The sequence below is a fragment of the Halichondria panicea genome, chromosome 16, assembly GCF_963675165.1.
Source record: "Halichondria panicea chromosome 16, odHalPani1.1, whole genome shotgun sequence".
Taxonomy (NCBI): Eukaryota; Metazoa; Porifera; class Demospongiae; order Suberitida; family Halichondriidae; genus Halichondria; species Halichondria panicea.
Genome location: NC_087392.1, coordinates 5,606,814 through 5,619,559, shown reverse-complemented (window position 1 = coordinate 5,619,559; position 12,746 = coordinate 5,606,814). Strand labels below are relative to the sequence as shown.

The 12,746-nt window shown below is 43.9% G+C and overlaps 4 protein-coding genes across 6 annotated transcripts; 1 reads left to right on the top strand and 3 right to left on the bottom strand.

Moving 5' to 3' along the window:
- Positions 1-1,940: 1,940 nt before the first annotated feature.
- On the bottom strand, positions 1,941-6,887 carry LOC135350517 (protocadherin-11 X-linked-like). Its single transcript, XM_064549332.1, has 3 exons — positions 6,717-6,887; positions 2,891-6,476; positions 1,941-2,240 (listed from the first exon to the last, which is right to left on the bottom strand). The coding sequence occupies exon 2, from the start codon at positions 6,454-6,456 to the stop codon at positions 2,902-2,904; it is 3,555 nt and encodes a 1,184-aa protein (XP_064405402.1). The 5' UTR covers positions 6,457-6,476; positions 6,717-6,887; the 3' UTR covers positions 1,941-2,240; positions 2,891-2,901.
- A 45-nt stretch (positions 6,888-6,932) lies between these two features.
- Positions 6,933-8,201, top strand: LOC135350576 (uncharacterized). Of its 3 annotated transcripts, XR_010399188.1 has the most exons (6): positions 6,933-7,065; positions 7,191-7,263; positions 7,341-7,398; positions 7,477-7,752; positions 7,898-8,034; positions 8,075-8,201. XR_010399188.1 is itself a non-coding variant. In XM_064549417.1 (5 exons), exons 1-5 carry the CDS (start codon positions 6,983-6,985, stop codon positions 7,957-7,959), a joined length of 552 nt encoding a protein of 183 aa, XP_064405487.1. In that variant the 5' UTR covers positions 6,933-6,982; the 3' UTR covers positions 7,960-8,201. The 3 variants fall into 3 exon arrangements, 2 of the variants coding, with proteins under 2 accessions (XP_064405487.1, XP_064405488.1); XM_064549417.1 differs by having other exon boundaries at positions 7,898-8,201; XM_064549418.1 differs by having other exon boundaries at positions 7,477-7,780; positions 7,898-8,201.
- LOC135350569 (ATP-dependent (S)-NAD(P)H-hydrate dehydratase-like) lies at positions 8,031-11,164 on the bottom strand. Its single transcript, XM_064549410.1, has 8 exons — positions 10,990-11,164; positions 10,803-10,848; positions 10,659-10,747; positions 10,342-10,513; positions 9,981-10,085; positions 9,613-9,736; positions 9,358-9,466; positions 8,031-8,364 (listed from the first exon to the last, which is right to left on the bottom strand). Exons 1-8 carry the CDS (start codon positions 11,118-11,120, stop codon positions 8,187-8,189), a joined length of 954 nt encoding a protein of 317 aa, XP_064405480.1. The 5' UTR covers positions 11,121-11,164; the 3' UTR covers positions 8,031-8,186.
- Positions 11,165-11,266: 102 nt separating this feature from the next.
- Positions 11,267-12,744, bottom strand: LOC135350571 (thioredoxin domain-containing protein 15-like). Its single transcript, XM_064549412.1, has 3 exons — positions 12,064-12,744; positions 11,735-11,856; positions 11,267-11,585 (listed from the first exon to the last, which is right to left on the bottom strand). The coding sequence occupies exons 1-3, from the start codon at positions 12,594-12,596 to the stop codon at positions 11,392-11,394; spliced, it is 849 nt and encodes a 282-aa protein (XP_064405482.1). The 5' UTR covers positions 12,597-12,744; the 3' UTR covers positions 11,267-11,391.
- Between the last annotated feature and the right edge of the window lie 2 nt (positions 12,745-12,746).

The window sequence follows — 12,746 nt, the reverse complement described above, 5'->3', positions numbered from 1 at the left end:
CAACACAGGGCTTAGGAAAGCTTGTGTATATAGAAGGATGTTGTAACATTGCTACTGCTTTTATTGTTGTACACCAGAGGCGGTACATACCGCTGCCAAGTGATGCTTCACTACACATGGCAATGAGTCTCTGTAGCTTTGGCTTCCGTATATTTGGCCCTTACATAATGTAGCTAGAGGGATGTGAGGTGTGGGGTGTGGGGTGTGGGGTATATATAGAATTTCTAGAATGTAGTTTTGGCTAAGATTGTGACAGCATGTCTACCACGACTGTGCCCTCACAAGGAGAAAGCAATTTATATATCAGATGTGTTTCTATGGGAATCATTCCAAGAATTTGCCTACCCCTACGGCTATTCAACGACATCTGCTTTTCATTTGGTACCTAACGGAGCACGGAGGCTTGATTACACAGAGGAAGTGATGATATGCACCTGTAAATACACAAATTACCGGCCCATTATTATTAAGTGGAACAATCACTCAAGCTTCCCCGGGCTCTAAAGCTATTCACATGCGCAAGGAGTAGACTCGCCCCCACACTAACAGTGTACACTGATGGCACATTATGACATCACTCCCTGTATTAGTGCTAGTACTGTAGCATCTATATATACATGTATATATGAGGTTGACCTAAAAGCACTTGTTATGACTGCTAATGCAGGGCTTGGCTGTGCTTTGGCCAGGTCTAGCTATAGAGCTCTTGTGGCCTCAACCACAACAATACCTTATCTGCTCAGTGGTTACCTGCCAGTACTCAAAGAGACACACACACACACACCACCCAAGTACTGTGTGGTGGGCACAGCTGATTTAGGCCCTAAGGCATAAAAGGAAAATTAATGATGGCAATAGGTCAATCCAGCTTAGGAATTAATTACGTCAGCGATTCCTGACTACACGTATATAGCTACCACATACCTGGAAATGTACACCCTTACAAATTGGTTATTGAGTTGTGTGTGGTCTTCCCCTACCGATCATAGAATACAATATCAATGCATTTGTAATGAGTGAACTGAACACGTACTTTATAAACAAAGAAAGACTATTCATTAGGAAGGGTCTACCATGATCGAGTGGGAGATGGTACTAACAACACAGGTCTGGTACTCAAGGTGTTAACAACACACTGGCTAGTGGGAATGGGGGAGAGGTGCATTGTTGTGAGTGCATGGGATTGATTGCAGGCAATTTGATTGTCTGTATGGCGCTAGTGAAAGGGAGACTCTCAGTTTAGTGGGCTCTTGCCAATGGCACGGTTACTCAATCACATCAATCATTCAGCTATAATTAATTACATCTGAATTAATTAAAAACATGTACACACAAGAAGCAGCTATGTAAATAGTCCATAGGCTATTAGCCAAACACAATATAAGTTACAGCTATATAAAGCATATGTAGCTAGTCACCAGAAGCGTTATTACATACAGTACAGTTGCAAGGTACAGTCTAGCCTCGATTCAAGGAAGCGGACTTGAGTCGAGGCTAGGTACAGTCAACAAATAGCCAAATACTGTGCATGCACATTGTATGTATAGTAGTACGAGTACATTCAAATAACTAAGGCACTTAAGCTATACATAATCAACAGGAGGTATAAGCATGCACAGTGTACAGCCATACAGAGTGTGGCCAGTCAGAACAATGCTTGTTGGGAAGACAGCTAAGACCCTTGTGAGGCTGCATGCAATGTGGTGAATGTGAGATTGATATAAGCAGCCATAAGGTACAGACAACACAGCGATGTGCAAGCCTCAGATCTCAAAGGACCTGTGTAATAAAACTCTAATTGCCCAGTGCATATCATTCATTCCTGAGTGATCAACTTAAATGATATCGATCCATTAGCAGACTATGTTAGAATATACTGCAACCACTTTGTTCATGAACACATGAAGCTAGTTGAAAGGCAAATTCTGTGATTGGCAATCTCGAAAACAGTAGTTGCTGATATTAAAAAAAGGTCTTTACAAAAATGGTAATACGTGCACAATGAAAGGACAACACACGTAAAGTGGAGCCAAACCACAAGAGGCTAACATAATTCAGTGGTTGCTGAGGCAAGCACTTATATAAATAATTGACAGAGAATGGATATAAAATGCAGCAGCAATTGTGAACACAAAATCCTACCAGCACAAACAGATGACATTGTACATACCTAATATAAACAGTTCAGTGCTCTTGAATAGTGGCAGACAGACAGCAGTTCAATGAATCTCTGTATGTGTCTGCACGTGTGTGCGTGCGAATAATATTCATTAGTGCAGATACTTTTCCTAAAGGTAGTGAATAACTTAAACTCTGCCCTCAGGCACTTCATGACAACATGGATGATATATGAACAGTATATGAAACCATACGTTACAACAGTTTCACTCTGTAACGAGCTTTGGTCTGTTGCTGGGAAGTATTGCTATCTGTGGAATCAGTGCTAGCCGTATAAATGCTCAACTTTTGAGTGGGGTTTGTTGACACTAGAAGACCTAAAAGCCAAAGAGCTTGTGGACCCAATCAAATACCTAATATGTATCCGAGTGCACATGAGATATCACTAATTAGCGCTCTATGCAAACAATATTATCCAACAATAACAGAATGCCAATCTACACTCCCCCAGGCACACACGGGTTCTCGAGTGTAGAGCTCATAACATTCACTATTAATTTATATGCATAGCTAAGCACTAGGCAATGCTGTACTGCTATGTATGCTTCTATAGGAAGGGTGGGAATTTCACATTCAGGCCAAAACATATACAGCACTTGCTAGTATTCACCATACAGTACAACATTTGAATCATAATAGTATTTAATTCGTTTATTATTACCGTTAATTGTTTAGTAAATTAAAAACTATGCATGCAGTTTATTTAACTCACCTTTATAAATTTTACGTGTCGTCATGATCACCGTAGTCAGTGGCCGTTAAACTGTAGAAGCCGGGTTCAAGTTCGTAGTTACAGTTGAGTGCTTCGTCCAGTTCTGTTGATGCGTACGTTGAGGCTTCACCGAAGTCACTGAATGACAGCTGATCTCCGTGCGTGTGATGTACATCTCTCATGTCTGGTAGGCCTACAACTGGGTATGCATCCGGCATTACCAGTGGACGAGGGTCGTAGCCACCATGGCCGTTTGTGGTCGAGCGTTTTGCTCTCATGGCGGGTGGTTCCATTCTGTTCAATATCTCGTGTCTTGCATGCGGACTGGGTATAGTGGTCTGCGAAGATGAGTCGCTCAAGCTGTGATCTTGGCTGTGTCGGCCATTAGTGTATCCGTTTCCTTGTGATGATCTGTACGAGCCGTCAGCTGCTAGAGACGACATGTTACCCGGGTGAATGACACCAAGGAGACCATTAGGCGAAGGCATGTGTGGGGAGTGGTGTAGGTAGAGTGGAGCGTGTGAGGGGGGTGGGCCGTATCTGTGCATATCTGATACGTGGTCGTCTTTAAAGCATGGAATAGAGGTATTCATATTGGAAGCACCGTCTGAGAAATTGCTCTCTTCTTCTCCATCAGAGTTATAACTGTTCACGTCTGTCGTGCTGCTCGTGCCTTGAGAGAACTCTACATTGTCGGTCATATCTTGTCTCATGTGCATGGGCGGAGATCGCTGTTGTGCTATGTGATGCATCTCATAGCGTTGTTGCAATCCTGTCAAATCATTGGTCATTCCGTTTATTAATGCCCCAGGGCTGTGTTCATAGTCCAACACTGGTAGCACTCCGTTATGTACGGGTGACCCTCGACTGGGTATCTGGGGAGAATCATCATTGCCACCGAAATTCGTAATCGAGGCTTTCCTCAAAACCTTTTCATCCATGACAGCCCCTTGTCGATCGTAGTGAGTTTCGTCTACTCTGTCGCTAAACTTGACCTGTACTCTGTCCCTACTTCCTATACTTCCATTGGCTGCTGCAGGCACAGACTTTAAGATTGGTTTGGCAATCGAGTTGATTCTTTCGGGATGGTTATTGAGATGTGTTTTGTTATTCTTTACGTTGTATTTGCCTTTTCGTCGCTGGCAACCACAATAACAAAGGGCCGCAATAATCACGAGTATCACCATAGCAACGATTGTCCCTCCAGCAGCTCCGATAATAACGATATCCATTTGGGAAAGAACTGGAGCAAATACAACAATGTGCACTTGCTTACTTGCACTGGCTGTACCAGTTGTTGAGCTTGCAGTAACGGTAAGATTGAAACTGGTTTCTGAATCTTGTATCACTTGTAAAGTTATTACTCCTGTCACAGGGTGTATGCTCATTGAATTGGTGTCCGTTAATTCATAAACAATTTCAGCATTAACGCCATCATCCGGATCAGTGGCTACCACAGTACCTACTTCAGCACCAACAGGGGAGTTGATATCAACACTAAATGTTTCCATATTTGGATCAGTAAACACGGGAGGATTGTCGTCCACGTCCAGTATAGTGATCATTACCATGGCTTGAGCGGTTGCATACCTTGGCATTGTTGCATTGTCTCGAGCATTCACAACTAGAATATACTGTGATACAGCTTCCCTATCAAAGCTACGAAGACTCGATATTCGTCCGTCTTGGTCAATCGAAAAGTGATTGGAATCTATTTGATAGATTATAGTCCCGTTTTCTTGGTAATCCGGATCAGTTGCCATTACTTGGCCAACCATTTTTGGTGCCTCGTTCTCACTAATGCTGAAAGAATAGGTCAAAGCTTCAAATTGAGGTGCATTATCGTTGAGGTCCAGTATTATCAAAGTGAAAGTGGAGATTCTGTTCAATTGTGGACTTCCACTGTCTATGATGTCAACATTGATGGTCACAATACGGCCTACTGTTTCTCGATCGAGGGGAGGCACCGTCAATGTTCTCTCAGGGCCCAATAATGCTGAGTTGCCATTGAAATCGATGAAGAGGCGTGTAATATCCTCAGAGCCAGCTGCTGATACCAGTATTATCTCACTTACTTGTGCGTTTATTCCTTCATCAGCATCGACAACATAGTTATCAAGCATAATTCTGTCCTCAAAACCTGTCCCTCCTTCTACAATATCTATTGTTTCTATACTTAAGAATGGTTTATTATCGTTCACATCAGTCACATTAATAAGGAAGGTCAGCTCTTGATCAGACAATTGTGGCACTCCCTCCTCTATCAGTCGAATGGTAAAGTTCTCTCCAGTGAAATTTTCACGGTCGATGGTGGCTATGAGACGAATGTCAAAGGCGATAGTAGTCGGATTAATGACTCGTTCTGATATATTAAAATATTGACCTCCGGATAAAATCTCAAATGAATTGTTATTGTAGTATATATCGTTATCTTGAACAATAATGAAGTGTAGAGTGTTGCCATCTGGTTCTTGATTTTCTGACACTGTAAGTGTCCTTGAAGGATTCCCTGATAACGTTGCTGGCTCATTGACATCAGTGACAGTTATTGTGACTTCTCTAGCTCCAGTCAATCCATCCATATCAGTCACTGTAATTGTGTAAGTACATGAAACTCCAGCATCAATCGATCCAGAATCTCCAAGAGATAGAACTCCAGTTGTCCTGTTGAGTACAAATGGACAGTTAGCAGTCATGTCTCTTGAGGTGATTTCATACGTAAAGCTCTGTGGGTCATCAAAAATATCATCGTCAGTGGCAATAAACTGGTGAATTTCAAATCCTGCTGTGCGATTCTCCAATACTACAAAATTCTTTTCCATTGGTAGAATCGGAGGAAACTCATTCACACCCGCTAGAGACATAACCACGGTGACACTGGAGCTGAGTGGTGGGACGCCACCATCAGTTGCAACCAGGGTGAATTCGTATGGTTCATAGTCAGGGGCATCCCGGTCTAATGGAATGCTGTTTTGGATGCAGGGAGGGCTTGAAGTTGGGTTAGATATACTGAAAATACTGCTGTTAGGTATTGAATAGGAGATTTCGGAATTGTTGCCAATCTTGTCGCCATCCGTTGCTAGCAGATTGGTCAATATGGATCTCACTGTCATACAGTTTATCATGAGAACAGAATCAGTAGTTTCAGGAATTGTTATCTCTATGCGATCACTGCGAAACATAGGTTGTTCGTCGTTTACATCAAGTATACCAACGCCAAAAAAGTTGCCCATTATCCCAAGTCCATTACAAGTGGATGTGCCTCTATCCCCAACATCTGCATCAAGTGTGGCATTGTCTGCTACACTTATTTCTCCAGTAACACTGTTGATCACAAAGTTGACATCCTGTATGGTAAATTCTGGACCTCCCATCGATAAATCTGGATGGATAGTTGCGAAGCCGACAGATGTTCCTGCAGGTGAGTTTTCATCCACCTGAAGACAACAGGTACCACAGCTACAAGTTAAGGTAGTGCAGTTCTGTGCCGGCTCTTGTCCTAAAGCAATTCCACACAGTACCAAAAAGCACAAAACAATCCGTTGTAGACTATAGCTGAGTGTCATTGTTTGCTGTTGTACTCAATCTACAAAGAACAAGCACATGGAATGAGACTAGTACATCAGTAAAAACACACAATGTCATGTAGACCTATATAGATCTAGTATTTAGTTTTCTAAGACCCAGTACCTCTTTGTTAACTAGATCTAAGTTATAGCTAGTAAACAAAGGTCAGGTCTGCTAGAAGAATGACACACAGCATAACAGCAGTATATAGTAGTCGAGTCTGTACGAACTGTGCACAATACTATACTACTGAGCTTACCTTGCAAAAATCTACAAACAAACGATGAATATCTTGTTGATCTTGATAAACAGAGCTATTACCTTATACTACAGTACAAAAACCATTCAATCAATGCGAAGCCTGAACGTTTCTTTTGCAAGCATCTTCTTTGTCCAAAAGCATGCAAGGAATGTGTCCAAAGTGGCTGCCAAGACACTCCTACACGTTCAGACGTAGGAGTGGGAGGGGCTGGTAATGATATTCATTGCTCCTGCAGGTCAGACTACTTCTATATTATAGTGTCTATGGCGACCACTTCTCTCTTGCACAGCAGAGGGTCTACTGCACCCCCATCTCTTCGTGCTATCTCCACCAAGAAGCACATGAGGTGAGAAACAGCAGGGGTCATTGCAATCTCCTAACAGCTAGCTCTGGCTAGCTAGCTAAAGCAAGTAGTGATTCAGTAATAAATGTAGCTCAGTGCTGCATATCAAGTTATATTTTGTTACTCAGTTTCAACAGCTGGTCGAGGCATGAACCTATAACTGCCACTCATACAGACCACTGGAGCAAACTTCGCACAAAGGTAAAATTGTATTGTAGATCTACAATACAAACAAAGTTATAACCCGTCCAACTTATAATGATCAATTTTATTAACAGTCGTACAAGCTCAGAAAATTACCTTCTGGGAACGTTATGGCCTTCTGTGATGATAAAGGTAAATGATTACAGTCTAGCCGAGTACTATCGTGTGTATATTACACAGTGCACACTAAGTATATTTTTCTGCATGCAGATAGTAACTGGTTGCAATCCCAGGCCAGGCAGGAGTTTGGGCTGCCCAGGTCCACCGCAGTGACACCACAAGGCACCCTGGCTCCAGTGGGGAGTGCAGAGTTCAACCAATACCTTGTCGAGCGTCTCCACAACCCCCACATTGTGTACCCCCGCCCCCCGTCAGACTCCAGGGGGTATGAGAAGAGAGTACGAGTGCCGTCAGCGTCCAATCAGAGAGCCAAGAGAGGGTACAAGTATTGGGTAGATGACAAGAAGCAAAGGCTCTCATCACCAAGTAGGAGAGGATATATAATTACCTCCTAGTATGCCATATAAATATTGTAGATTGTGAAGCTCATTCTATAAGCTGCATGTAACCAGTACGTCAGACTCTTACTTTGAGACGTCTATCTAAGCACATGTTTGTTTGTGATCTTCAGGTAAGAAGACCGCTCTTGGTTCAAAGGGAACTTTCCTGGGAATTGGATTACCACGTTTATAAGGACTATTAATTGGACATAGCCATCACAAGACTAGGTCTCACAGATATATTGGACATAGCACATCACAAGACTAGGTCTCACAGATATATTGGACATAGCACATCACAAGACTAGGTCTCACAGATATATAATATCATGCAAAACAGATAGCACTGAACAGTCATGAGTGCATTATAATAATGATCAATAATTATTGTGCAAAGATGATTGTGTAAAAAAAGTTCAGTCATTGTTCCGTTAATTCTAGATATTTCTGAAACGCTGTCGGTATTTCAGTGACCATATCTCCGGCTAGCATTGAGCGGTGGTGTTTGTTAAATGCTTGTTCAGCACATTTCTTAATCAGGAAGCTCGCTCCAAAGCAGGCCACCATTGAAGGCGGTAGAGAAGTATCTGAGGACAACCTGCAGGAATACTGACTGATGTGCAATCACTAATAAGTGCTAACTGCTAGTGCACTGTATGATAGTATAGTTGTAACTGCACGTGCAAACTAAAGCTAAAGGGCATAATTTTTAACTGAAACCTAATACAGGCTAAACATTAGAGCAATAGAGCAAGGGTTCAAGGGTCAATGCAGGAGCTGGTTTTGTCATTATTGGTCTGCTCAGGCAACACCTATATAGCACACAACCACAGACTTGGGAAGTAGGAATAGTGAATAGTCCCTAACACAGCACAAAGTAAAGATACCATACAGAGTAGAGCATGGGGGGGGGGGGGTACAGCACAAAGTAAAGATACCATACAGAGTAGAGCACGGGGGGGGGGGGGGGGTACAGCACAAAGTAAAGATACCATACAGAGTAGAGCATGGGGGGGGTACAGCACAAAGTAAAGATACCATACAGAGTAGAGCACGGGGGGGAGGTACAGCACAAAGTAAAGATACCATACAGAGTAGAGCACGGGGGGGGGGGGGTACAGCACAAAGTAAAGATGCCATACAGAGTAGAGCACGGGGGGGGGGGTACAGCACAAAGTAAAGATACCATACAGAGTAGAGCACGGGGGGGGGAGGTACAGCACAAAGTAAAGATACCATACAGAGTAGAGCACGGGGGGGGGGGTACAGCACAAAGTAAAGATACCATACAGAGTAGAGCACGGGGGGGGGTACAGCACAGGGGAGGGGGGGGGTACAGCACAAAGACACCGCATCAAATATCAGTGTACCCAGCGAGGGAAAGGAATGATAGGAAATAAATAGGAAACGAAGAGAATGGAATGATGGACTTAAAATCTTTTATTTTTTACTGCATGGCCTCGGGAAGTTACCAGGAAGTATTGATTCTATTTCCTACCAATCTCTCCACAGTGAGAAGGATTAAACGCACGCACGCACGCACGCACGCACACACGCACACACACACACACACACACACACACGTCTCTACCTGTCTTGTGCCTGTCTGGCCCAGAAGTAGAGCAGTGCAGTGAGTCCAGAGAGTAGGTCTCCTTGACCACCGCACCGACGAGGACAACCCACCTCTGTGCACTCGATCACTGCAAGTATAATTACAATTAAGGTTTTTGTCAGAAATCAAATACAAAAACCAACATCACTACAACTTTATATTTGACGGCAATGATCTTTGGACGCTCAGAATACAAATACACATGAGGTCCCAACTTTCATTTTCAGATGTTACCTTGTTGGCCATTGCTGATGATGTCGGTCGCTCCCTTCCTGAGTATGGTGAGGTTACCCAGCGTCTCGGCCAGGGCTCTAGTTTGCTCCTGCATGTCCCCACTAGGCTCAGGATTATGTCCAAACTGTAGGAGAAGGAAGTAAGTGTAGTTAACCAGGCAGGGAGGATTTCAAGGGATGGAGGAGGGCCCAGATCTAGTTAACCAGGCAGGGAAGATTTCAAGGGATGGAGGAGGGCCCAGATCTACTTGATCTTTTTGTAATTTGGCCCTATAATTTGGCACAAGTCATAGTTTAGTTTTAACTAGGAGAGGGGGTGTGTCCCTCCCTGGGAGCTGCCCTGTTATAACTCCTTGTCACTCTGCTCACCATTTTGTGATAAAGGCGTTGGAACTCGATAGCGTTGGGAGAGAGGATGACTCTAGAGTAGTCAGTCACACACTCGGGGGACTGGGTCACTAGGTACAGGCCATCCTGGCATGAGACAAAATAGCAATGGATAGAAGTTATACATCACAAAGATGACAAACAGCCGTTCTTATATCGATGCAAGTGAAAATACCATTGTGTTTAGGAGAAAAATAAGTAGAATGTATGTACTGTGAAATCCCTCTTAATGTCCACCCCTGAAGAAAGGCCACCTCTGTACATGTACATAATAGCTAGCTCCAATGGTGTCCTGTGACGTCACACTACAAAGAGAGGTTCCACTCTACCCAGTATTACTAACAGCATCTATGACCATATCCATCTGTCTTTCTCTCGCCCTCTGCAACAAGTGCTTGACGTTGGTCATCTGAGAGGCCTCTCTACCCAGTCCTGGACCCACTACCAGTGCATTGAGCCGTGGTAACCACTGGGACACACCCTCCAATACACTGCTCATATCTCCGCTAGCATTCCTAGTAGTGTGTGTGTGTGTGGGTGTGTGTGTGGGGGGGCAATTGTGAAATGTTGTAAATTGAAAAACGTTTGCCAAAGGAGCACAACATTATTTATGCCAGGCAGAGAAGGATTTTACGTATCATTAAAACTGCCTCCCCTCACAAAAGTGGATGCACTATTAGCTCTGGGCTGTATGACTTGATGACAGGGGCAGCCTCCTCTGGACAGAACACATGACTCAGGTCAGCACCCTGCGTGTGTGTGAATGCAAGGTAATGTTGTGACAGACAATAACATAACACTTACAGCTCTCATAGCAGTGATTGCAGCAAAGTACGGGGCTCCTGTGTACCTGTGTGGTGTGTGTGAGTGTGTGTGGGGGGTGGGTGTGGTGTGTATGTGTGAGTGTGTGTGGGGGGGTGGGTGTGTGTGTGTGTGGGGGGGGCGTACACTTGGATGCAAACTAGTTTGTGTGTGTGTGTGTGTGTCATACTCTAGTGATCCTCCTATGACTCCAATCCTGCCTGCCTGTCCCTTGTGTGAGGCATGGCTGAGAGGAGGGACGATGGATCGCACTGCTTGTAGCAAGGACGCCTGCATGTCGACTACTGCCATGACTGCCATTCTATAGACCTATGTACCCATGGTCATCAAGTTTACTAGTCACGAATATGACAACAGTTGTCACTTCTTCACAATCGACCCCTTATCTATTTATTGTTGCAGCCCATAATTATGAGCATAATTATTTTATCATACAACAATCACTGTTCATGTTCTTAAATTTTGTTACCAACATCAAAGTACAACTAACACGTACTTGTATAAAGCCAAACACGTGCAATAATCACATAACACACTAAGCTGCCCTCACTGCCCACAGTCTGCTAACACACTAAGCTGCCCTCACTGCCCACAGTCTGCTAACACAGTCTCTGATTCCACTGCTCCTCACTACAAACACAGTCAGCACGAAGATGATCCATCCAAACGAGAAGTAAAGCAGAGGCAACTCATTCCTAACCCTCACGACTGGGACAGGTCCGTCACTCTCTCCGTCCTCCAGTGAGGCTGACACCGGGGGGAACTCTGAAATATATACAGTGCTAGAATAGTTGGATATCATGACTACATTATGACAAGTGTATTTATTCAACAACGGGAAATTAAAATACCTCCTCTGAGACACGTAGATCTTATCAACTAAGTGTCTAGGGTACAATGTACAATGAACGTACTTGTAATTTTGACAATGGTGTGAGTGAGATCCTCTAAGGAGTCAGTGAGTGAGAGCCTGTGCACTACCCTGCCTTCATGATAGAGAGCCACCACAGGGAGGTACGCCAACACGTACTTATGTCTGGGTGGGGGGAGGGGGGAGAGAAGTATCGATTATACAGTAACAAGCCTATCTGAGCACTACTACAAGAACTTGTAGAGAATACATTTAACATGAGAAGCTGGCTAAATGAAGCAGTACACTTCCACTATCCCCAACTCTCTCCCCTTTCATAATTAACGGCCTAGAATTATATTCACGATAAATAACAACGATTATTCCACTCACGGCTCGTTAGCGCTGAGGTCCACGGCTAGTACAGGTATTTCTCTGAACGTCCTCCCTATAGTGTTGTACCTCCTGGCAAACTGAACGCTGTACTCACACCACGGAGCATAGAACATGACCACCACACAGTTGTTGGTGATATTATCATCCTCCACGATGGACTGCAACTCGAGGGTAGTCACTTGTATTACCTGTGCTTCACCGAGTGTAGCATTACTAGTTGTGTAGTTGTGACAGTTTAATGGAATATCGCAGCCTTTATCCGCTGTGCATTTCGGGCGTTTGGGTTTCCGATTTAACTCTGCAGCCTCCGATTCGTCTGCATCTCCGTGAATTGAGCACACCCGAGGGTTAAGCAGTAAATGTTTATAGGGGTTAAGGTGTTTATGGGAGTACGTTGGTGCCTGTGTGGTGTGTGGTGTGGGTGATGCCTGTGCCCTTAGTGAGTGTAGTGTCAGTCCCAGCAGGAGGAGAGTTCTGGTGATGGACATACTGTACAGTGCATAGCTGCTCTTTCTGGAGTGATTCAACATGATAGACTTGCGGTAGTCACTTCTCTAGACAATTCATGCATCTCACAGACCTCAGAGCAGTCTTAATCAGTGGATACATCCAGATAATGTCAAAATAGTTGCTATGCTGAGTCAGCCATTAATTGAGGGAAATGGTCTTCTTTGTAACAA

Coding starts and splice junctions, on each gene's coding strand:
- LOC135350517 (XM_064549332.1), bottom strand. CDS start 6,456: ATGACACTCAGCTATAGTCTACAACGGATTGTTTTGTGCTTTTTGGTA.
- LOC135350576 (XM_064549417.1), top strand. CDS start 6,983: ATGGCGACCACTTCTCTCTTGCACAGCAGAGGGTCTACTGCACCCCCA. Junction 7,399..7,476: donor GGCCTTCTGTGATGATAAAG/GTAAATGATTAC, acceptor TTCTGCATGCAG/ATAGTAACTGGTTGCAATCC. Junction 7,753..7,897: donor GCAAAGGCTCTCATCACCAA/GTAGGAGAGGAT, acceptor TGTGATCTTCAG/GTAAGAAGACCGCTCTTGGT.
- LOC135350569 (XM_064549410.1), bottom strand. CDS start 11,120: ATGGCAGTCATGGCAGTAGTCGACATGCAGGCGTCCTTGCTACAAGCA. Junction 10,748..10,802: donor CAATCACTGCTATGAGAGCT/GTAAGTGTTATG, acceptor ACACACACGCAG/GGTGCTGACCTGAGTCATGT. Junction 8,365..9,357: donor GCCAGACAGGCACAAGACAG/GTAGAGACGTGT, acceptor GTATTCCTGCAG/GTTGTCCTCAGATACTTCTC.
- LOC135350571 (XM_064549412.1), bottom strand. CDS start 12,596: ATGTTGAATCACTCCAGAAAGAGCAGCTATGCACTGTACAGTATGTCC. Junction 11,857..12,063: donor GACCTCAGCGCTAACGAGCC/GTGAGTGGAATA, acceptor CCCCCCACCCAG/ACATAAGTACGTGTTGGCGT. Junction 11,586..11,734: donor CACCATTGTCAAAATTACAA/GTACGTTCATTG, acceptor TATATATTTCAG/AGTTCCCCCCGGTGTCAGCC.